General features: G+C 45.5%; 2 protein-coding genes across 2 annotated transcripts in view; both read left to right on the top strand.

Moving 5' to 3' along the window:
• Positions 1-24,616, top strand: part of LOC147336918 (protein NLRC3-like) — a 1,139,417-nt gene that overhangs the window by 555,713 nt on the left and 559,088 nt on the right. The window lies entirely within an intron of this gene.
• LOC147336928 (uncharacterized) lies at positions 2,047-8,381 on the top strand. Its single transcript, XM_086265629.1, has 11 exons — positions 2,047-2,096; positions 2,188-2,252; positions 2,359-2,472; positions 6,885-6,977; positions 7,052-7,087; positions 7,165-7,344; positions 7,474-7,593; positions 7,754-7,813; positions 7,897-7,971; positions 8,056-8,157; positions 8,278-8,381. Exons 1-11 carry the CDS (start codon positions 2,047-2,049, stop codon positions 8,379-8,381), a joined length of 999 nt encoding a protein of 332 aa, XP_086121755.1.

Raw genomic sequence — 24,616 nt, 5'->3', positions numbered from 1 at the left:
TCAAGCCTTTGTATCGACACACTTGTAAAGATTCATATACAAAACATAATAGAATAAATCAATATAAAATACACATAATCACAAAAATGCAGCCATGTTGTGAGTTTGCATCTAAAACATGCATGTTTCCCTTTGTACAGGCAGATTTACAGCAGACAAAGCAACACGCTGATCGACTTTGACCGCTGCAAAAACAAAATACCCACCAAGTCTGAAGTCGATCAGAGGAACTGTTGACAGACTGACAGACAAACAGATGCTTGATTCATTAGTGCGATTAAATGTTCTTCTTTAGCAGCATCACTTCATGTGTTTGTGTTCCAGGAATAAAGGTCTGTTTAAACTGGACGTCTCCTCAGCATCACTCGTGCTGTCATGGTTTCAAAGCTGTGCAGAAAGAATCTGAGGGATGATACAGAGGTGACCAAAGTTACAAACATCCAGCTGTGCTGCAAATGTTTGCAGAGCTCCAAACTCTTTGGCTTTCTGCAGAGCAAGTATGGAAGAAGCACCTGAGTTAACTTCAGTTTAGACGATATGAGGAAAAATGCTGCTTCCCAAAGTTTCCTACAAGTATCCAGTTTATATTTAGAGAAGCGAAGGCTCTTTATCCTGACAACTACTCCCTGGTGGATCCCTGTCCTGTGACAGCAGCAAAGACTGTGTATCAGTATCATCAAAGCCACTTCAATAACCAGTGTTTAAAGCTCTCTAGCAGATGGACTTCAGTGGCAGCAGCCTCTGTCTGCTGTGTACAGAAGGTTCTCTGATGAAGCACACAGCAGATGCTGCACTACAACAGCAGCAGCAGCTCAGCTTCAGTTTGCTTCGACGCCCTTTTTGACCTGTGAAACAGCAGAAAATGAAACATTTCAGCACCCGTTTGTTAGCGTGAGCTATTCTGCTGTTTTTTATCATTTCACAGGTGAAATAAAATCACATTTACTTCCTGTAGGAGTGATCGTGTCCAGCCTGACTGAGACCATGTGCTCCATCCTGCACAGGTAATAAACCTCTGACATGAAGGGCTGTCAAGTAGTTTTAGACAAATGGGGGTAAAAGAGACGTTAAAAGCTTAAAGAGAAACTACATTTTCTAAGAACTGTCTGACGTTCACCTCTCACACAGTGGATACGATTCTGCCGCTGCAGGAATAATCTTTGTGGTTATGAAACTGTCCGTGTGTTTGCAGAAAATGTCACATGTTCAAAGCCATCCCAGCACCTGGGGTTTGTATAAGTGCAGCTGTTGGTGGGGAGATAGTCTCACTCTTCTATATAAAGAGTCAGCAGGCAGCAGATCTTCATCTGTGATCTCCTCCATCATCACGTCTTCACTCTTCAGCAGCTATGGCTTCACTTCGTGCCCTTCTGGGAGTGGTGCTGTGCTCCTCATGGTTTCTGCTTCTGCCTCAGGCGGACTTTGATTTACAGAGTCATCCATAATATTTTTTATTTTTTATTTTACTGCCCATCTATTTTCATACAAATGTCTCCGTCTTATGGAAAAGGGGTGGAGCTTATCCAACGAGGACAGGCAGGCCCCCCCAGACAGTTTAGCAGTCTATACAGGAGGCCGACCTTTGCAACATGTACTTCTATAATGACTTCACCATTTAGGTTATTTGGTTATGTTTCACCCTGGATTTTGTGTGATAATATTTATTTTGTCCACTGATTTAAAAACAACAAACTATATGAATATAAAACAGAGTGAACAACAAAACATCAGCTTTGGAAACTTTGATGTAAAATTCTGCAGTTGTTTTCTCAGATATAGCATAAATCAAACTAACATACATCAGTGTATTATTAATGTACACACACACACACACACACACACACACACACACACACACACACACACACACACACACACACACACACACACACACACACACGTGTTACAATAAACAGCTCTTATGCTTCTGTATGATTCTCAGTGCTTTCCATTTGCGTGTCCACAGGTTGCTGTAAGTGGTGCTTGACTGCAGTTTGCTCTCATTTCAAGTGGTTTGCTGTCACAAAGCCAACAGGAAGTCCGGCCATGGTTGAGCCAACTGAAGATGGGTTGAAGGTGGCGTCCTCGTTTCCTCTGTGAGTGCGAGAGGACAGACAAAGCAAACACCGTTTGGACAGCATTAAAATATTTACACTGATGATTAATGTTGTGTCTTTGCACCTGTAGCGATACATGTTGGAAAATGGAGACTTTAGCCACCAAGACTGACGTGCCTGGAAACTTCCCTGTGAGTACGCCCACAAAGACAGGAAACAGTTTAGCCACCGCGGTTAATCCTCCATCATCATCATCCAGTATTTTTCACATCTTTTCTTCTGCTGTTTCCCTTGTTGTCAGTCACGGGGTTTGTGACTGAAATGCGTGTGGTCGACGGGAAGCCTGACGAGTACGGCCTGAATCATTCCATCAACACCGGACGGAGTGAAACCTTTGTTGAAAACAGATTATATGGTAACGTTGCATTTAGCTTCAGTAAACTGTGAAGTTACAGCAGCAGATTTACATCACGTGGCTTCACAGGAAGTAGTCTGGACCTCAGCGCTGAGGTTCAAGCAGCTCTGCTTGCAGACGGCATCCTTCCTGAAAATGTTCTTCATCTTCCTAAAACCAGAACTTTTACATTGGTGCTGAAGTTCTATATAAAAACAGCCTGAAATACAAAGTGATGTTGTGCACTGATTACCTCACACTTTCCATGTTTCCTTCTACAGAGGAGTGTCCGCCTGAGTGTTTTGTCTGATCTGTTGTTGATCGTCTCATTGACACTGCATGCAGATCTGACACCAGGGCTGGACTGGGACAAAAAATGGTCCCGGGCATTTTGACTGGAGACCGGCCCCCCAGGTATTAAAGGAAAAACCATAAAGCCTCTGAATGAAAACAAACGCTGTTGTCACAGTGATGGACGCTGTCTTGTTGGTATACATGCATCAGTCTAATAAACTTAAACCTGCACCATCCTCCCTGTCCTGGTATTCTAAACAGGAAGTAGACTGTTGGTCGAGTTAACCTCCTGAACATCTACAACACACGGTGGAAACCTGACATTAAGACAGAGACTAGAGGTGAGACATGATCATTGCTGATTACTGATGACAGATTTAGATATATTTTCATAAACCTTTCATTTGCCACATCAATAAACAGCACGGCAGGGCAAAATATGTTTTCTAACATGGCAACCTTTAAAAAGTGAAAGGAGACAGAAAGACAGCTGAGAAAGAATCAAACTGACTTTTTGATGCATTTTACACACAGTACTGGTGCAGAATCTAGAAAATGTGGGAAACACTGGCATCATATGCAGTACTTACTTCTGAAGAAATTATGATGGGACCCTAAAAAATGACTATGTACAATAATGGATTTCTATACATTTTACATCAGATGAAAACGTTTTTTGTAAGATTCAGATAATTATTTATTAAAAGTGAGACATTTTAAAGAACAAGAAAGAAAAGTATTTCTTTGTGCCCCCCTCTCCCTGTTAATGCCCTACCTGCCCCCCTGGCAACACTTTGCTAGACCCGCCCCTGCACAGTTACCAGCTGTCAGCTACACAAAAAGGATCCTGGTGTTATTTGTCTCTCAGAAACAGTTCATAACTTCAACTCATTTTTGTTTTGTCATGTTTTGTTCTTTACATTGTCTTTCTTCTATATAATTGTTAAACATTTAATAAATATGTCTACAAAAAGATTTTAAAAATCAGACATTTCACACAGACACCCAAATGATTTCTGACTGATGAAGGGGGCTGAAGGTGCCCTGCTCTTGCCCAGCTTCTGCTGCTCTCTCCCTGCTCACTGTCAGCAGCTGGCAGCCTCGGTCCTGCCTGAGACTCTTCATCTATCAGTGCCAAAGAATATGGGAAATAGCAATGCACAACATGCACATTACAAAACAAGCACATGAATCAGCATTACATTCATTAGTGAAGTGCTGACGTTCGTTCCTAAACTTTGGGCCTTAATTAACATCACTGTGAACTAATGTTTGCTTTGCTTCTTAACCAGTGAAGCAGCGAGGGGCTTTCTGAGGTTCCTGCTCGTAAATGCCCAAAATGAGTCGAGTATTTCTCTGCAACTACAAACTCTGCTTTCATCAGAGGTGTAAATATTACAGCACTGTGTCAGAGTCACTGAGGCTGGAACACAGAAAAAGGAAGTAGATGTATTTATTTTTAGACTTTATTGCCTGGAACCACTTTAAAAATACGCTTTGGGTCACAATTAACTCCAGAAAACCAGGAATCCACATATGAACATTATCTGTGCAGAGATTTATGCTTCTGAAGGTAAACAGTGAAAACTTGCAGCACTAAATGCACAGATAGCCAGGCGTTTCACATTTTGGGACCATCTGCCAGTTTTCATTTCTTAGGTATTGAAGAGCAGAAATGATTGAATTTTATTTACATGCTTAAAAATGTTTGCTTTTGAATATTATTTGAAGAATTACCCACACACTCAGGCACTGTGGGCCTGTTTCCCTTTGCACAACCGAGTGTTGGAAACGGGCCTTTTCTCTTTAAACTCTGAGGGGCTGTAACTTTGGCTTCTATTGGCAGATTTGCATGATTGACCCTCTTTTTAAAATAGTTTTAGCCAAGAGAATCAAGCTAACATCACTGTTTTTACGTCAGCTCACGTCACACGAGCTGTTTCAAGAAAAGTCCTCCTGTCACACAGCAATGCCTACATGAATCACACCACTCTGCTTAAATAATAATAATAATGTTTAGTGAAGCAGGTGAAGCAAAGGGCTGCTTTTAATAGGCTGGGAGACCCAGGTGTGCTGCTTTAGCTGCTGAGCCTCTCATGCTAGCCTCCATCTATAAGCTGGGATCACAGGAGCACTGCAGTCCTGACTAGATCAAGGATTGTTATTCATGCAGGTGACAAAAGTTTACATTCACAGAGTCATAGGATTGAGCCTGGTTTGAAAAGCAGCTAGAGAGATAATACCATACAGCTTATGACAAAATTTGATCCGAAGTGATTGATGGCCCTAATCACGACCTTTTGACCTCCCCCCCTCCCCCCCGGAAGCGTGTAATGAGCGTGACGAATCGCATCCGGAGAAGGGGGGGTGAACCCCGGAAGCGCGCCATCTGTTGCTAACCGTGTCGAATTGCATCCTGAGAAGGGAGGGGGGAAACCTCCGGAAGCGCGTCATCTGTTGCTAAGCGTGTCGAATTGCATCCTGAGAAGGGAGGGGGGAAACCTCCGGAAGCGCGTCATCTGTTGTTGGGAAAAAAAAAGTTTTTAGAGGGAGGGGGAAACCTCCGGAAGCGCGCCATCTGTTGGAGGGGAATAAAAAAGCAGAGAGGTGGAGTCCGTCACAATTTCTAAGGCACAGACACAAGATGGATTTCCTTCTGCAGCCCAGCAGCGTTCCTGTGTCCGATGAGATCTGCTCTCCCAAAGAAGAAGGCTTTGAATATGACATATTCAAATACAGCATATTTACTATGGAAGGCCTCGATCCGGACCTTATGACCCTACCGGAAATACTCCGGAAGTGTCTAGTCATTTTCAGACCTGATGCGTCATGTTCCCTAAGCACAGCGGTGATGCAGCAGATGATTCCGTGATGTATAGAGAGACAGAGCGGATGTAATTTTACTTTCTTAAGCTGCACCGGCGTTTGTAATGGAAATAAAGAGTGACTTCCTGTAGAGATTTCAATAGTATTTTATTTTCCTATAATACAGACGCTGTAAAAAAAACCTTTAAGATACACCATAGCTTGTGATGAAAAGAAGAACTTTCTATCCGCTTGTAACCTACAGGCTGTCTATGTGTAAAAAACGAATAACTATCCCTTAGTGAATACTACTTTTCCTTTTGAGAGACTGAAAAACAAACCATAATTGCAGCTACAGGCGATCTTGTTTCACACACACACACACACACACACACACACACACACACACCCACACACACCCCGCGGGCCGAGGAGGAGTTTTTTTCTTCAATACTTTAACAATAAGTTTTCTCAATAGATAGAAAATGATGACGCTGAGGAGTCAACATCCGATATTATCATTGCTTGTAACCCGGTAAATAATTTCGTACATCTCCTCCCCATAAAACAAGTCTTAGTGGAAAAAAGCTCATATTCGAATAAGTTTATTCCCCTCTGTGGGAAAGAGTTTTTTTCTCAGAGTCAACCATGAGGCGAGTTTTGTCAACAGCAATTGTCCATTTGGTAAAACAAATATCCGTCTCAAAGTCGTATTTTACCGTTGCAGAATGCGGAAAACAGACGGCGTTCGCAAGAAGGCACACACACACACACACACACACACACACACACACACACACACACACACACACACACACACACACCGTGGGCCAAGGAGGAGTTTTTTTCTTCAATACTTTAACAATAAGTTTTCTCAATAGATAGAAAATGATGACGCTGAGGAGTCAACATCCGATATTATCATTGCTTGTAACCCGGTAAATAATTTCGTACATCTCCCCATAAAACAAGTCTTAGTGGAAAAAAGCTCATATTCAAATAAGTTTATTAAAGCACCCCCCTCTGTGGGAAAGAGTCAACCATGAGGCGAGTTTTGTCAACAGCAAGAACAAGGTCAGACAACTGTTGCCCATTTGGTAAAACAAATACCCGTCTCAAAGTCATATTTTACCGTTGCAGAATGTGGAAAACAGACGGCGTTCGCAAGAAGGCAATCAAAAAAAAAAACAACCCTCTCTAACTATCGGTATTGTCAAGAGAAAGATGCGAAAAACAGATGCTTCGCTAGACTAGGATAAAATGAGAGAAGAAACGGGAGGGGAGTCGATATCTGCTCAGCCCCTACTGTGACAGTTCTACCAATCGCGAGGAAGAATCCGTGAATATTGTGTCAGCATTCCGTTCAAACAACGCCGCCGATCAGAGCGCCAGGGCCATCTCGCCAGAACTGTTCGTACCTCACCCCGGTAAGTTTTTTTTTCTTTACGACTTTAAATTATATATCAACAGAGATGTCAATAATTTGATTACTTTCTTTTAGATTTCTACATCAATGATTTCACGCAAGTGGACTACGGTACGATTAAATAAGTATATACCATTTTTTAAATAAGTTTAGATAGACTTGATTTAACCAAACTCTGATACTTACAGAGGCTATTGATAGTGCAGAGAGTAGCAGCAAAAATCCGGCCGTTTTCCGCGGCGAATTAGACGCCATAATCCCCGCAGAACCTCCGCTGCCGCCGCGTCGAAAAGAAGAACGAGAAGACGGCGCTATTTTCGTCTCCGCATACCGGGAGAACCGCGGAGAAAAAAGTTTTAAAACCAAAGGTAAACAATATGATGCATTATCCGCCATTTTGTTGAATAACAGGATGTGACGGAGTAATCCGAGTGTGCTATACCGCCTCTCCCGACCCGGAGCAGATTTTTAAAAAGTTTTGCTTTATTTCTCGACAGAGGTAATCGAGAATATACAGACCCGGCCGCCGCCGCAGCGAAAAGAAGAAGAAGACGACGACGTTATTTTCGTCAACGCATACCCGGAGAACTGCAGGAAAATACCTTTTAAACCAAAAGGTAAACAATATGATGCAATATCCGTCATTTCGATAAATATCAGGATGTGACGGAGTAATCCGAGTGTGCTATACCGCCCCTCCCGACTTGGAGTGGTATAAAGCGTGCTAGAAAGTTTTTATTTATTAAATCTTTCTCTTTTTGTTTTATTTCTCGGCAGCCGAGATTGCGGATATACCTATACAAACCCCCGCTACAGACAATCGCGCGGAGGAGCGAGGTAAATAAAAAGTTTTTTCATTCTCGAAAAATAGGAAGGAGGAGATTGTTTTCTTAAATCTCTTCTGTTTTATTTCTCGGCAGCCGAGATTGCGGATATACCTAACCAATCCCCCGCTACAGACAATCGGGCGGAAGACAATCAGGCGGAGGAGCGAGGTAAATAAAAAGTTTTTTCATTCTCAAAAAATAGGAAGGAGGAGATTGTTTTCTTAAATCTCTTCTGTTTTATTTCCCCGACAGAGACCGATACAGAAAATCAGGCGGAAGAAAATCAGGCGGAGGAGGAACCGTCCAGAGCTCCTCCTCTCAGGAGACTGAGAGCTCCTCTCAGGAGACTGAGAGGTAATTGACGGGGGGATGAATCGATCCTATTAAACTTCTCTGCTCTATAAAAAAAAAAAAAAAAAAAAAAAAAAAAAAATGTAAGGTTTAAAAATACATTCTGTCCGTCTTTTCTTACAGCTCGACGGCTGCTTCATAAGAAGAGAATCCTTGAAAACCTCGCTTTCATGTACGCCATAACAGTTCGCACATATGCATCGATATACAGACACAAGGACCTGTAAAGTAAAAGCATACGAATGTAAAAGTCTGTGAATTAAGAAATAAAGAAAATCATGTCGGAAGAACGCAGCATTCCTGAGGCTTTGTTGGAAGCCGTGGCAGAATTAAACAGAAACGATGAACATTTAGCCCCACCGATAGAAAACAATATAGCCCCACCACCGAACGATCCACTACAACCTTTAGAAAACGCATTGCAGGTCCTCCTTCAAAACATTGAAAACGAACGGCTTGCCGGTCTACTGAACTTTGACCCTCTGCAGCCGATAGAAAATGCTCTTCAGCTCTACGACCAGCAGCAGGGGGAGGAGCAGGTGCAGCAGGTGCAGGTGGAGCAGCATCATCAGCAGCCCAGGGAGGAGGACCGGCCTGCGGAGCATCAACAAGGAGGAGGAGGATCTCGGGTACAGAACGATGCGGTGACTCGCCGCGAACATTTTAATAATTTCGAAATAAGGCGAGTATTTAACATTCCCTCTCCGGATGAAGCGAGCGACCTCGCTCAATTTTATCTCGACGTCAGGGATAATTTTGTAGATCTAGCGGATAGGGTCAGACCGGAAGTTAGTCGTAACGACCGGGTTCAACTGGAGATCATCAGCGAGTACGCGCGAAATCACTCTGTTTTTAACGTCGACGAAAGCGTTGAAAACATTGTACCGGTTTTTGAGGACCTGCTAGCCAGGCTGATACAATCAAACGGAGCGATCGTCGCAGGCTCTCCCCTAGAAATTGTCGTGCAAGTAATTAGAAATCCTAGAGGCGGTGGCAGTAATGACCCGCGTAAAAAGATTCACAAAATGTTAGATGATGAAATTCTAGTCAAAAAGCGTCGCTGTCTGTACGTGGTAAAAAACAAAAACGATAATCTGTGTTTTGCCATCAACCTGATTCACCTCACTCAACCTCATTTCACAGATAAACAGGCCCTGGAACGCGGCAGAGAGCTGCAGCGTTTAGCGGGGTTGAGTGATCGCACTCAGGTAACTCTCACCGACATAGATAAATTCGAACAAATACTAAAACGTAAAATCGTCGTGTTTTACCGCCCGCCCGAGGACAGAACTCTTTCATTAATCGAAACAGACTACCCAAACACGCCTCACCCGCTGTACTTATTCTTATTCCAGCATCACTATTACGGGATAAAAAATCTAAAAACATTTTTAGGAATCCAGTACATTTGCGAGGAGTGTCACCGCGGGTATTATAAAAGAGAGGAACACTTTTGTCAAAACCGCTGCAACCTCTGTTTTGACCCCGCATGCCCCTCTCACTTTCTGGACTCTGTAATCTGTACGGATTGTAACAGATCATGTCGCACACGCGCGTGTTATTTAAAGCACAAACAACCTAGAATTCACTCCGGTTCAGGCCTCAGCGTTTGTCAACAATTGTATAAATGTCCGGACTGCAAGTTCCTCTCCCGTCGCGGAAAGCACAGGTGCACAGCCGCCAGATGTAAAATCTGTCGCGCGGAGCTTCCTCCCGACAACGATCAACACCTGTGTTACATCCAACCTTTGAAACATGAAAACTCTGATAACGCTTCCATAATCTTTTATGACTTTGAAACCTTCCCAGACAGGGAGGGGGCGCACGTCCCTTACCTAGTGTGCACAAAATCTCTAGAAGGAGAAGAGTGGCACGCTTACGGTGTAGACTGTGTTGAAAAGTTTCTCCAAAGATACAGAAGGAAAAGATATAGAGAGACCACGTTCGTTGCGCACAACGCGAAAGGGTTTGACAGCTATTTAATTCTAAGTCACCTGGTGGGGGGCGGGATGACGCCCTCTCTCATCATGCAAGGCAGTAAAATTATATGTTTCACAGAATCCGATTTCCTTCTCAAATTCATAGACTCGCTTTCTTTTCTCACCATCCGTCTCAGCGCTATGCCCAAAGCTTTAGGCTTCGAGGACAAATCCAAGGGATTTTTTCCTCACAAATTCAGCTCGCGGGACCGATTAAAATACTTGGGTCCGTATCCTCCTCCTTCAGATTACGGGGTGGAGCGCATGTCACTCCCCGAACGGGCTGAGTTTTTGCGTTGGCACTGCGAGGCCTCCCGGGGAGTGTTTAACTTTGAAAAAGAATCCCTGTATTACTGCCGAAACGACGTTAATATCCTGAGGGAGGCGTGCGTAAAGTTCAGAGACGGGTTTATAGGCGAAACTAAAGTAGACCCTTTCAGCTGCGTCACTATAGCTTCAGCCTGCATGAAAGTGTTTCTCACCAATTTCCTACCCGAAAACAGTCTGGCCATTCCCTCGCCCGACAACTACGGGCGCAGGTTCAAAGCCTATTCGCACGCGTCCATTCAGTGGCTGGAGTGGGTAGCTCGCTCTCAGAAAATTCCCGTTCAACACGCTCTCACAACCGGTGGGGAGAAAAAAATAGGCCCGTACTTTGTCGACGGATACGCGCTGATTAACGGGGAAAAGCGGGTGTGGGAATTTCTGGGATGCTTTTATCACGGCTGTCCAAAATGCTACAGGCCTGAGGAAATCTGCCCTTTGACCCGCGCTCCTTACGGGGACCTGCACGCCTCTGCCGAGGCGAGGCTCCGGGAGCTGAGAAACGTTTACAGAGTCCGCACGGTCACTCTGTGGGAGCACGAATGGAACAAGATGAAAAAATCGAACGAGGAGGTTATAAATTTTATGCGGAGCTACGAAGTCCCGGAACCTCTGTCTCCTCGCTCGGGACTTTACGGAGGCCGCACTTCGGCCTTGAGGCTGCGTTACAGCGCCTCGCCAGGAGAAAATGTGTATTACGTAGACGTCACATCCCTGTATCCTTACGTCAACGCCAAGCGCGCTTACCCTCTGCATCACCCCCAAATCATCAGAGAGAATTTTGCAGACCCTCGCAGTTATTTCGGGCTGATCAGAGCCACCGTTTACCCGCCGCGCGGGCTCTATTTCCCCGTTCTACCGTACAAAACCCCCGGAGGTAAATTAATATTCTCTCTCTGTCGCACCTGCGCCGAGACTAATCAACAAAGCGGTCCGTGCCTTCACGACGACGAGGCCAGAGTTCTCACCGGGGTCTGGGTCACCGTCGAGTTTAACAAAGCCTTAGAATTAGGTTACAGAGTGGCTAAAATCACAGAGGTCTGGCACTTTGATAGCCGCAGCAGCGATATTTTCGCCGGTTATATTAACACTTTTCTCAAAGGCAAACAGGAAGCCTCCGGTTATCCTCCGGAAGCTCGCGACGAGGATGAGAGGAACAAATACGTGGAAGAGTACCACAGGCATCAGGGCATACGTTTAGACCCGTCAAAAATAGAGGTGAATCCGGCCAAAAGACAAGTTTCGAAATTGTGTCTCAACAGTTTCTGGGGAAAGTTTGCTCAGAGAACCAACATGACTCAGACCGCTCTGGTCAGAAAGCCGAGTCAGTTTTTTAACTACGTCTTTTCAGGACAGTACGTCTTTAAACACGTCTCTTTTTTAAAGACCAAAAAACAGGAAGTGGCTTTAATTCAGTGGAGCTATAACGAGCGGTGCGTGATACCTCCCGGCGCGACCAATAACGTTTTCATCGCCGCTTTCACCACACCCTACGCCCGTCTAAAACTCTACGAGTATTTAGAAAAATTGCAGCGCAGCGTTCTGTACACCGACACCGACTCTCTGATCTACGTAGTGAAAGAGGGGGAGGAACCTTTAGAGCTGGGCAACTATCTAGGGGATCTCACGGACGAATTAGACGGGGACACCATCCAGGAATTTGTCTCCGCGGGTCCAAAGAGTTACGCCTACCGGACCAGAAACAAAAAGAAACTGGTGGTAAAAATGAAAGGAATAACGCAGACGAGAGAATGTTACGAACGTGTCAATTTCGACAGTATGAGCGGGTTGGTGGAAAGTTACCTTTCTGGTATGAAAGAGGCGGAGCTCGAGACCCCTCAGAACGGGATTCAGAGGGATAAGAGAGGCTTTGTGCTCAAAAACAGAACATTTCAGAAAAAGTTTCGCGTGGTTTACGACAAGAGACGTCTCTTTCCAGACGGCACAACTCTGCCTTTCGGGTACTAGTGTTTTTGTTTTAGTTTTCTTCTAAAAAAAATGGAGGAAACTGATTTTGATCACAGACTGAAAGTGCCTTTTTCCTGTCTAGTTGTGGGTCCTAGCGGGTGTGGGAAAACTCATTTTGTAAAGTGTGTTTTGGAAAACTGTGAACGCGTCATGGATACTGTGCCCACGAATATTGTGTGGATTTATACTTCTTTTCAACCCATGTACGAGGAGCTTTCAAAGACCAATAAAAACATTAAATTTGTCGAGGGGCTGCCTGATTCTTTTGAAGATTTCCGAGACGTTCTGGTGGTGCTGGATGACGTCATCTTTCAGGCCTCGGATCACCAGGAAGTGGTTAAAATTTTCACTCAATACCGCCACCATAAAAACGTCTCGGTCATGATGCTGACCCAGAATGTTTTCCATCAGGGTAAATACAGCCGCACCATCAGCTTAAACTCCAATTATATGGTGTTGTTTAAAAACCCCAGAGACAAGCTGCAGATTGAGATTTTGGCCCGTCAGATTTTCCCTTCGCAAAAAACATTTTTCTCCGACAGTTTCAAAGACGCCACCGAGGAGCCCCACGGGTATTTAATCCTCGATCTCACTCCCTCGTGCCCAGAACGCTACAGAGTGCGCGCCGGTCTGCTTCCGGGGCAGTACCCCGTCATTTACCTGCCTAAACCCAAGTAGCCATGTCTCAGCGTATAAAAAGAAACGCAGTCTTACTGCAAGCTCTGTACCACGCGTCGCCGCAGAAACGCAAAGACATTCTCGCTCACAGCTCCCCGGATTTCCTCCAGGCGCTGTGCGAGATAGCTTTAAATCTTTTAAAGGGAAACATACCTCTTTCCGCTTCTCAATACCAAAAACTGAAACGCCAGAAAAAGATCATCAGGCTGCTGGCCGACAAGAAAACGAGTTTAAACCGTAAACGTCAAGTTTTAAAGAAACAAACGGGCGGGTTTCTTTTCCCTCTGTTGTCCGCAGCCGTACCCATTCTGGGGAACCTGCTGGGAGGAATATTTCAAAAACGGTGAGATGTTTAAAAAAATGATTCTCGTTCCCTCTCACGAGTTGAAAAAACTGACCCGACCCACCGAGCCTACCGTCAGAGAAACTGCCAAAGACGATTTGGACGAAAAGATGAAAGCCATACTGGAGGATCCGCGGCTAAATTCGTATGAAAAAATCAAAAGATACGAGTCTCTGCTGCGGAGATATCTCACACTCTCTAAACAGGGCCGGGACGAGGAGAGTAGGGTGACTTTCCACCTCCCGCCCGAGGAGGCGCAGCAGCAGCAGGTGCAGCAACAAGTGCAGCAGCAGGTGCAGCAACAAGTGCAGCAGCAGCAACAAGTGCAGGTGCAGCGGCCCAGAGAGGAGGATGATGAAATGATGGAAGAAGTATTAAAATCCTTACCCCCTCGAGATCGCAAAAACGCCCGCTACATTATGCAGAAATTAGCTGAGGGTGGAGGAGGATGGACAAAGAGGGGTGAATTTGTTTACAAGGGGGATGCGGTGCGGGGTTCGCACATGATCGATCTATTTAAAAACCTCTCCCTCTCTTTTAAAAGTAAAAACCAAACGCGACCGAAAGGATGGAACGCGTTTTTAACTACTTTGGTCGAAACAAACATTCCCTCATCCTCAATACATAACCGTAGAGCTCGCGACCAGTATGCGCGTCTTAAATCTGTGGAGGAGGAGGGAGGACAGACACCTGCGCGAAGGGGGAGAAAACCTTCTCGGGTCAAAATAACGCTTTCCCCGACCTGGATCTCTATGTAAAATCAAATGTTTTTTGTTTTTTACAAATGAAATAAAAAACGCTGCAATAAACTTTTTTTTGTTTACGTTTCTTTATTCGATACACACATCTTTAAACTTTTGTAAGGAGCACGCCCCGTGATGACCTCTGCGAGAGCGAGAGGGGCAGCGTCCTTTCAGAAAGTCAGACACCATGTCATCATTTTTAAACACATCGTTATAGTACAGAGAAAGTATTTTACCGACGGATAACCCCTGAGCCTTGTGACATAGATAAAAAATGCAATGTTGTCCGCAAACGACAGACATAGGGTGCTGAAGTTGACGATCGTGATAGAGTATTTTGTCAGAGCGGCCTTCCAGAAACTCTGAGATGACCGAGGGATAGTGAGCAAAGTCGGGAGGGAATCCGTAAGAGTCAAAAAAAGTGGAGGAACCGTCCCTTTCCAGAGTCAGAGCCAGCCAGTGTTCTCCCCTCAAGTGCGAGGGGTGAGTGTTTACTATAAAGTAGGCGGGGGGTTTAAAGTCGCGCCTCAAAAAGGCCAGCTGGTCCGAGGCCCAAACCCCGCAGAAAACGTCTCCCAAGGCGCGATGTAGAATGTGCTCCAGCTGAAGGTTATCCATGTATATATATTTTTTTTTAGTAATAATCCACCAGCACCTGTCTTTTAGAGTCAATCTCCAAAATGGAGTCGTAGCAGGCGTACACTATGAGAGTGGTGGTCTGAGGCAGAGGAACTCTGAATCTCATCTCCAGCCTCAAATTCCCGTTGGAGACGGGAGACAGGGCGTCAGCATCCTCGCTGGGTTCCAGATTAAAGGCAAACAGGGCGTACCCCTCGTTAAATTCCCGGCAGTCGATGCTCAGAGGTAAATCTTTGAGGTGTCTCCCCGTGGCGGAAAACATGTGATAAAACTCCCTGACCGAATTTCCGCGGTCAAACTGTGGCTGGAAAGCTTTGGCGGGCACCTGCCTGCCGTCCTGACACAACGCCAGATACTCCACATCGTTGTGTCTAAAGTTGAAAGGCGACAGATCCCTCCTCCCGGTGAAGGCGTCGTGATGAACCATGCCCAGGACCACGTATTTGGGTATGGCTCCCAGAAAGAGATTCTCTTGGTTGCAGATCCTGGAATTTTCAGGGATGGAGTAGGTTTTCACAGAAACGCGCGAAAGAGGATAGAGGGCGTTTCCTTTCATCAGGGCCGCGACGTGCCCCAGCCTGACGGCCGGCGAGACCGTGACCTTTTTAACAAACAGAGAGGCCGAAGTTATTTTCAGGGCAAACTGCGAATCCCGAGTTCCCATCAGACTGAAGGCATCGCTGTTGCGTATCAATTTAATTCTCAAATCCACAGAGTTCAGCAGGAGCCTCTCGCAGAAGAAAATATCAGCGTGGAGGGGACCCAGCAGGTCCACTTCTCGCGACTCGGCCGTGAAAACGGCTCTCTGTTTTATCCCTTTGTTCGGCCCGTTGCTTATAACTATAGAATCCATGTCTCCGGCCGTGTCTTTGTAAAACAGACCGGCGCTGAATTGACTCTTTAGAGTGTCTTCTGAAAAGTTGAGCAGCGTCTCGATCATGGCTCTGTAAGGATGGGTGGCGCTGGACTGCGAAATCAATCGATCCCCCAGAATAACGTCGCACTGACTGAAAATTGTGTTGAGAGGATAATTGATGAGGGCTACCCCTGCATCGGGTGGGATGTTGCTCCCGTCCTTTTCCGTAATTTTCACTCTCAGATGGAGCATGGTGTCGTTCAGATCGAGATACTTTTCCCCGTCTCCGGGGATGAAAAATTCAATGGGTGAGTTGTCGTTCAAAGCAGAGAGGGGCTGACATTCTTGATATTTTTTATCCTCTATGGATAGCTGGGTCATGGGAGCCGAAAATAGATCCAGTTCGGCAAGGGTGCATTCGGCAGATTTCTTGTGTAAGAGAGACATTTTTTATTTATTTATTTTCTTCTAAAATATGTCCGAGCTCCTCTGGGGCTTCCTTCTCTTCCCACCGCTGGTCTTGACTGATTTACTTTTTACTCCGGCGCTTTTATTTTTAATCCGCTCGCCCGGAGGGCGTTTCCTCTTCCTGCGGGAGAGGACCATCATACCCCCCGCCCCCTCCTGGCGAGGCTCGGTCAGCTTACCCATCACTCTTTTCACAGCGTCTGTAGCGATATTGGTTGCGGCCGTTTTCAGGTGAGGTTTAGCTACGGCGAACCCGGATTTGAAGAGAGGAGACACGAAACGAAACAGTCTGGAGAAGATGGATCCTATCCCTCTGCCGTACATCACGGGCGCTCCGTAAAAACCCGGAAGGGAACCTCCCACCTGCCCCTCATAATACCTCACAAAACGGTGGGGGTCCTGTGGGAGACGCGCCGCCATTCTCAAGCCGGTTTAAAGTGCAGCTTGACTATCGTTTTCCCGTAAACAAAATCCACGAATCTGTCGCGGTCCGTTTTAATTTCTACGCGTATGGTTTTAATGTATTTTTTAGATACGCGCAAGTAATGGACCGTATTATGTCTGATGCTGATCACGTCTCCGTAATCGCCTTTCACGTTAAGGACGCTGAGCAACGGTGAGTAACTGTCACCGACCGGCTGGTACTGAACGATGTCGGTGTAGAGAAACAGGTTATATACGCCCGCGTTCATATCGCACGGATACGGAGTAGAGCGCTTCGACAGAGTCCACCACTCGTTCGTTTTCAATCCCAGCATGTAAGCCAGAGGAGGGAAGACCTTTATTTTATGGCTCCCGACTCCTTTGACATCCAGACGTTTGGTGATGTTGTTGAAAGAGGCCTCGAAGGAGGGGTCGTACTTTTGGATCGCCGGCACCAGGTGATCCAATAGATCTTTAACGCGTCCGTAATGACCTCCCCTGCCGAATTTTAAAATCACCAGGGGCTGATCTTCCTCCGTCGTCCGCATCAGCTCCAAGTAGGAGGCGTCCGGCGGTAGATTGTACCATGTGCGCGGATAAATGAATTCGCATAAGCCCACGCTCCATTCTCCGGTCAGCTCGAGGGGTTTGGCCAGATCCACCGTGTAGCAGCCGCTGGTGTTATCTTTAAATAAGTCCTTGCTGGCGTTGGAAGGCAGGGTCACGTAAAACCCTTCGGACTCCATGATGAATTTTAAAAAATGAGCCGAATGATGCGAGGGGTCTCTTTTTTTATACGCCTACCACTTCCGAGGCTTTCACCCAGCTGTTGAATTTATCCGGCCAGTTTTTCCACTTGACAAAAACCTGTTTTTCCCCTCTGACTGTGCGCCGCTTTAAAATCTTCTCCACATGAAACGCTTTGTCCTCGGTCAGTTTCACTTTCTGCAGCTCGGGCTCATAAAACGACCCTTCGATAGACTCGCCGTCGTAATCTTCTAGCTTATACACGGGTGGCGATCGGTGAAGGACCCGGATCACAGTAAAGATTTCGTCCGTGAAACTCTGTTCGTATTTTTTATCAAATACTCCTCTCAATTTGGATATTCTCACCAGATCCCCCCTCTTAAATTTCAACTTTATTTTAGGACGGGCGGGTGTCTTTCCATACAAGTTGCGAAACACCTGATCCGCGTTCTCGGGGCGCACCTCGGCAGGTGCCATTTTAATGCTGCTGTGATAACTGCGGTTATATCCTTCTAACAGGTCGGGCAACACCTCCAGATAGCGTCTGGTATTGTGCGCGGTGAAATATCTCCACATCCTCGTTTTCAGGGTGCGGTTAAATCTCTCCACCACCGAGGCCTTTAGGTCGCTGGCGGTAGCAAAATGGGAGATGCTGTGATTTTTCATCAGAGCTTGAAAACTCTTGTTGAAAAACTCTTTTCCCGCATCGGTCTGTAAATTTTCCGGTATTTCACTCTCTCTCAACACAGATTCGAAAGCTTCAGTCACTTCCGAACCCGTCTTCTTTTTCAGGGGGCGGGCGTAAGCCTTTTCTGAAAATACGTCTATGACGGTTAATAAATAATTGAATCTGTCGTTGTATTCAGACAGGTGTCTCATGTCGCACAGGTCGGCCTGAAGCTGCTTCAGGGGTTTGGTCACAAACACTCTATTTCTCTTAAATCTTACTCGCGCCGGCTTGTGTAGAGTATAGGCGTCCTGCTCGGATAAAAAATTCTGCACCTTGCGGATATCAACTTTTTTACCAGTTTCATCTTCTAAAGCACGTCGGAGTCTATTTACTCCTCCGAAACTACCGGGGTGATGCGGGTCGTAATACACTTTTTTCATCTCACTTTTCTCGGCCATCTCGTCTTCTGATAAAAAGCCCGTCTGCGTTATAACGTCGCAGGAGTCGGCTTTTATTATTTTATTCAAAAACCAGAGATGAATGTTTTTTTTGTTTTTTTTTTCGAAACCAGAGGGCTTAATGTGCAGAAAACAGGAATACATTATTCAAAAACCAGAGATGAATGCTTTTTAAATATTTTTTATTCAAAACCAGAGGGTTTAACATGCAAAAAAACAGGAATACATTTTTATTCAAAAACCCTGAGATAAAACACACTTATAGAATCAAACAGGAATTAAGTTACAAAAACTCTTTTTTTATTCAAAACCAGAGGGTTTAACATGCAAAAAACAGGAATACACTTTTATTCAAAACCCTGAGATAAAACACACTTATAGAATACAAAAACTCTTTTTTTTTTTTTATTCAAAACCAGAAGGTTTAACATGCGAAAAAAACAGGAATACACTTTTATTCAAAACCCTGAGATAAAACACACTTATAGAGTCAAACGGTTACAAAAAAACTCTTTCTTTTTTTTCCTTTTTTTAAAAACATGCTAAAAGGTTACAAACAAACAGGATACTTTTTTTTTTAAAGCATACACGATTAAAAAATGAGGTAGGATTTTAAAAAACAGAATACATGATTAAAATAAAGCAGGATTAAAAAACGAGGTAGTTTTTTTTTTTTTTTTAAAGAAACAGAATACATGATTAAAATAAAGCAGGATTAAAAAACGAGGTAGTTTTTTGTTTTTTTGTTTTTTAAAAAGAAACAGAATACATGATTAAAAAACAAGGTTAAATATAGGAAGCATGCAGGATAAGAATCAGCAACCTTTGTAAAACTCCGTAACCAAACGGAGTTCCCCGATTTTGACCACGTCTTGCCCCACCAAATTGTCATAAGCGTCTGTGATGGCGTCAAAGACTTTCCTCACCGATTTCAGCTCATGAAGCAGAGTCTCCGCAACCATCCCAACTTTAACGTCCTCAGTCTTGATGTTGCGGGCAATCAGCATACGTTGAATGGAAGGGACAAAGCGAGGGGTGAGCAGTTTCTTTCTGATGTTATAATAGTTGTCGGAATAAAAATCATCCTCCAGAATTTGCAGGCACTCGTGTTGTCTCTGGCTGGGATGATCTATCTTACAGCCGTTACATTCGTCGGTGCGGTGCTTGTTTATCACCAAGTTGACCAGATGATACACAGCCGTTTTCACAGTGTCGATGAATAAAGAAGACGCCCAGCCGTCCATCTCGTCGGCATGCTGCTGCTGCCGCTGCCGCCGCTGTCGCTTCAGAGGCCCGTAGTAGCCGGGAGTGTCGGGTACCAGTTCGCCCTCGTCAGAAAAACAATCGGTGGAGCTGGTCTCCTCATCGCGAAGCAGGGGTGCAGAGTCCATCTCTCTCTGAGCTAAAAAAGGCTTTTTGATCGGGCTTCCTTTTTTAAAACAGAAGGAAGGGGGGCGTGGTCCGGGAGGGGCGGGGATTTTCAAAAGCTGAGACATTTCCTTACTCCTACAGCATCCCTCCAGCAGCGGCAAGTTTGAAAAAGAATTGTAATATCCTTCCTCACTTGCAGCATTCTTACGACCCACTCTTTGGCTGGTAAAACCATCATGCTGCGAAATAATCCGCAGTCGGGGTTGAATTTCTCCATGACAAAAATGTCAGGCGCATCAGACTCATCCGTCGAATGCAGGCTGGCTCTCATTCTCCATCTCCCCGTGGCTGTGGTTCCTGAAGACCAGACGGTTGACAAGATTGTTTTAGTCTTGATCAGTTGCTCATCATTGAAGCGTATGCCCCCGTTCCCCCGGGGGAATAGCTTCTATTTCTTCTTCCGTAGCTTTTTCTGGAGCCGGGGGAATGTTTTCTTTATTCTCAGCGGCTGCTTTCTCCTCTTTTATTTCTGGAGCTGGGGGAATGTTTTCTTTATTCTCAGGGGCTGCTTTCTCCTCTTTTATTTCTGGAGCTGGGGGAACATCGTCGTCTTCTGGAAGTTTTTCATCCAGGGGCTCATCATCTTCTTCTTCTGTAACTGTGTAGAGAGGATGATCATCATCATCATCAGCTGATTCAACAGCTGATTCATCAGGGGAGGAAACATCCTCTACAGAGGGGGTCTTTTCTTTATCCTCATCATTCTCAACAGCAGGGTCAGTATCCTCTTTTTCATCAGAGGAGACAGAAGGAGGGGAAGGAGGATCTTTTTCATCATTCTCATCATCAGCAGCATCATGCTCTTCTTCTTCTTCATCATCGGAGCCGAAAGGAGAAGGAGGAGGAGGGGAAGGAGAATCTACCTCTCTCCGGCGTCTTTTAGCGGCAACATCTTCCTCTTCAGGAATGGGAAAATCCTCGTTTGTCTCTCCGATAACCATCGCAACCAGCAGCTTCAGCACGGCCCAGTCACCGGGAGTCAGCTTCACAATGCTGCTCAATTCCGTCAAGCTCTCGCCTTCGTTAAGCTGATAAAGCCAGAGCTCCCCTGACTCATATTTGAATATGTAACCCCACTTTCCACAACCCTCAGCAGGCAGAGTCCATTCTCCCCGCAAGTTTCTCGGTGCTGGAATTTGGCTGCGGAACATGAAGACGCTCTTACTTCTTCCTTCTTTCCGCGGAGTGGCGGTTGCTTCGGATCTGCTACTGTAGACAGAGACGGGCGTATCGCTGATAATCGACGAGGACCACTCGCTGCTGCTGCCCCCCATGCTCGAGGGTTCGGAGGGAGAGCAGATTTCTTCGCCGTCCAAGTAAACAGGAGCGCTGCTGGGCTGCAGAAGGAAATCCATCTTGTGTGTCTGTGACTTAGAAATTGTGACGGACTCCTCCTCTCTGCTTTTTATTCTCCTCCCCCGCTGCAGTCCCTCCCACTAAAAACTTTTTTTCCCAACAACAGATGGCGCTCTTCCGGAGGTTTCCCCCCTCCCTTCTCAGGATGCAATTCGACACGCTTAGCAACAGATGGCGCGCTTCCGGAGGTTTCCCCCTCCCTTCTCAGGATGCAATTCGACACGCTTAGCAACAGATGGCGCGCTTCCGGGGTTCACCCCCCCTTCTCCGGATGCGATTCGTCACGCTCATTACACACTTCCGGGGGGGGAGGGGGGGGGGAGGTCAAAAGGTCGTGATTAGGGCCATCAATCACTTCGGATCAAATTTTGTCATAAGCTGTATGGTATTATCTCTCTGCAGCTGTTTAATGCAGCTGCTTAGAGTTCACACACAGTAGAAGAATCAGACTTGAGTCACATTTCAAACACTGGAAAAATACTCAGCAAGTAACAATGAAAACAGCACAGACTCAGTATATCCTGTTCAGTCCTGTGTTTGATATGAATGTGCTGTTCAGAGAGGATCTCATGTCCTCTTTTACAAAGCCTTTGTTTCATGATGTTTGTGTATAAATGAATGTAGGTGTGTTTCTAAGTGTGAAGGAGCCCTGGGAGAAAAGACTGAAGCTTGTGCCAAAGAACAAACAGGAAAGAAAGATCAGCATTAATGAAGACGAGCACAGAAGGAGCCCAAGCACGTGTTGCTTTTTCAGATTTCTCTAAAAGTGTGTGTTCATTTGTTCCATCCTTCACAACAAACAACAGCTGACAGACACACATGCACTCTGTGTCACTTCACAGGGGCTGATGAAAGTGGACACAGTAAAGGGAGAGCTGGACCTGCTCTACACATCCTGCACTCTGTTAACAGACTTTATTCTGCAGCATCAACAGATAAAAATATATGAAGATATAGAAACGTTTAACATTGTGACTGTTCACATTAGTGAAGCTGTTACTTTGCTGCCAGGTGGGAAAAGAAGCCTAAAGCTGAGTCTGATTAAACATCTGCTGCACCAGAGAGTTTCATGGCCATGCTTTATCCTGTGCTTGCTGACCACCTCGTCCTGAAACCTCTTCATCATCCTCACAGTTGTGTGAAGAAAGAGGGAAGCAGGTGGAAACCATCTGTGCTGCTGTGTTCACTTGTGTGTGTGCGTCTATGGTCATATCTAATGTGTACCTACAGACAAACACAAACACAAACACCTGGCATTGCACAAGAGTCTCTATGGAGCAACCTGCAGATGTCAGAGATGTGATTAGAGGGTAAAGTGGACTAGTGAGAGCATCTATGTTGTTGTTGTCTGCTGGGGGACAGCATCAGCTGCAGAGATGCATCAGGATCAGCAAACTAATCTGCAAGGCTGCAAGTGTCACTGAAGGAGTTTGAGTCAGTGAGGGACTCAAACTCACACAGCTGGTCAAGAAGGCTCAGCAGCTGCTGTATTTCCTGAGGAGGCTGAGGAAATTTGGTATGTTGGCCAAGATCCTCAGCAGGTTCTACAGCTGCACTGTGGAGAGCAGCCTGACAGCTGCATCACTGCATGGTACGGCAGCACTACTGCAAACCGCAAACGCCTGCAGAGAGTGATAACAACTGTGGAGAAGATCATCAGGACCCCGCTGCCCTCTCTGCAGAGCAGCTACCATCACAGAGTCCAGAGGAGAGACACACCTCTGCCCTCGAGACGAAGGTTCAGAAGTGTGAAATGTAGAACATCCAGACTCAACAACTCCATCTTCCCCACTGCTATCAGACTCCTGAACAGCTGACCGACCTCAAACTGCAGTTTGCACATCAGGTCACTTTGCACACTAAGTTCATTTTGCACATTAAACTCCATGTACATCCATGTACATCGACATCTGCAGACCACACGTGTCTTCAGTTACTTATTTGTACTTATTTGCTTTTCTTTCCAAGCTCCTTCGACAACATCATTCATAGAACAACTTCCAGCTTCTTTTGCTCGGCTACAGTTTGGATGGATTTGCATTTAAAGATGCAACAAGACTAAAATGGTTAGGGTCAGGAGGTCAAAGGTCAGAGCTCCTGTAGGTCTGAGGGCGGCCTCACGCTGGAGAAGGATGAAGGAGTCTGACCTGAGCCAGTGTTTGACATGAACACATCAGCACTGCTGTCAGTGAGCCTAACGACAGCCGTTAGCATCATTTCAGTGTTTCAGTCATAAAAACACTTCCTGTCACTGTGGTGGTTACAGTGACATCATGCAGTTTGTGCTTTGACCTCCAGAGGGCGACAAATCAGCACAGACAGAGAGCTCCATTCAAACTTTGCTGCCATCAGGAATAATTCTTCAAATATAATCATCAGTGTTTGAGCAGCTATGATATCAGGGACAATCTAGACATGTGTGACAATACTGAACATGTCACATGACACACCTCAAACATCATGTGATCCACTCTCAGTCTGCACTTTCATTCATGACTTCAACAGGTTGAAATGAGCTTTGAAGAAACATTCAGTGAAATAAATCTTTCATGGATTCATGTGAGCAGCAGATGAACTTTGTACCAACAACATCTTCAATAACAGAGTCTGAATGAAGCTCAGGTGTTGATGCTGCTCACTGATTGGACGCTTGGTTTCAGCTCTGCTCTCAGTCTTTACTGCACAGGTGAAGGTAGAAAGTGTGACTGGATCTATAGACTGGAAACAGAGAAACATGCTGAACATTTGAAGCTTTGCAGCAGAAATGTTCATGTTACAAATACAGCAGAGCTGATCTGGGATCAGTGTGTTCACACCTGCAGCTACAACAAGGTTTCATGTCTCCACACGTCAGCATGTGAACTTTACTCTGACTCAGTCTGAGCAGTCAGACGGCATATTTTTAAAGTTAACACATCAGCACACACAGAGCTGAGCCCCTCCCACCTGTGCTGAGTTTCAGGTGGAGCCCCGCCTCCTTCCAGGAAGCAGCTCACCTGTGTGTCCGTGTTTAGTGGAGCTTGTTGTTGGTGTGAAGAAACTGTAAGTTTGCTTTGTTTCCTCCTTTAACAGTTTGTCTTTAGGAACTTTACTGTTTGTTCAGCTCGTGTTTGATTTCTTCACACAACAAACTGTGTGTGTTTGTATTTCCGGTCTCTCCATTAAAGTCAGTGTGTAATGTTTCCTGGCTAACATCAGCTGTGTGCAGCTTAGTTCAGCACAAATCTGCCGCTCCATAGTTCACGGTAACGGACTCACAGCTGGACCAACGAGGCCGAGTGTGTCCGCCACTCTGAGCTACGTTCGTGTTTGTGTACTTGTAGTTTGTACTTTGAGTTCACTCAGAGCCCACAGAGGACGCAGCGTACGTGATGACGTC

This window comes from Aulonocara sp. 'chitande type north' Nkhata Bay, linkage group LG3, assembly GCF_057382095.1.
Source record: "Aulonocara sp. 'chitande type north' Nkhata Bay isolate Kocher_YH1m ecotype deep benthic linkage group LG3, A_spYH_male_GT1.1, whole genome shotgun sequence".
Lineage (NCBI taxonomy): Eukaryota > Metazoa > Chordata > Actinopteri > Cichliformes > Cichlidae > Aulonocara > Aulonocara sp. 'chitande type north' Nkhata Bay.
The sequence above is the reverse complement of the archived record's forward strand: the minus strand, read 5'-3'. Positions and strand labels throughout refer to the sequence as shown.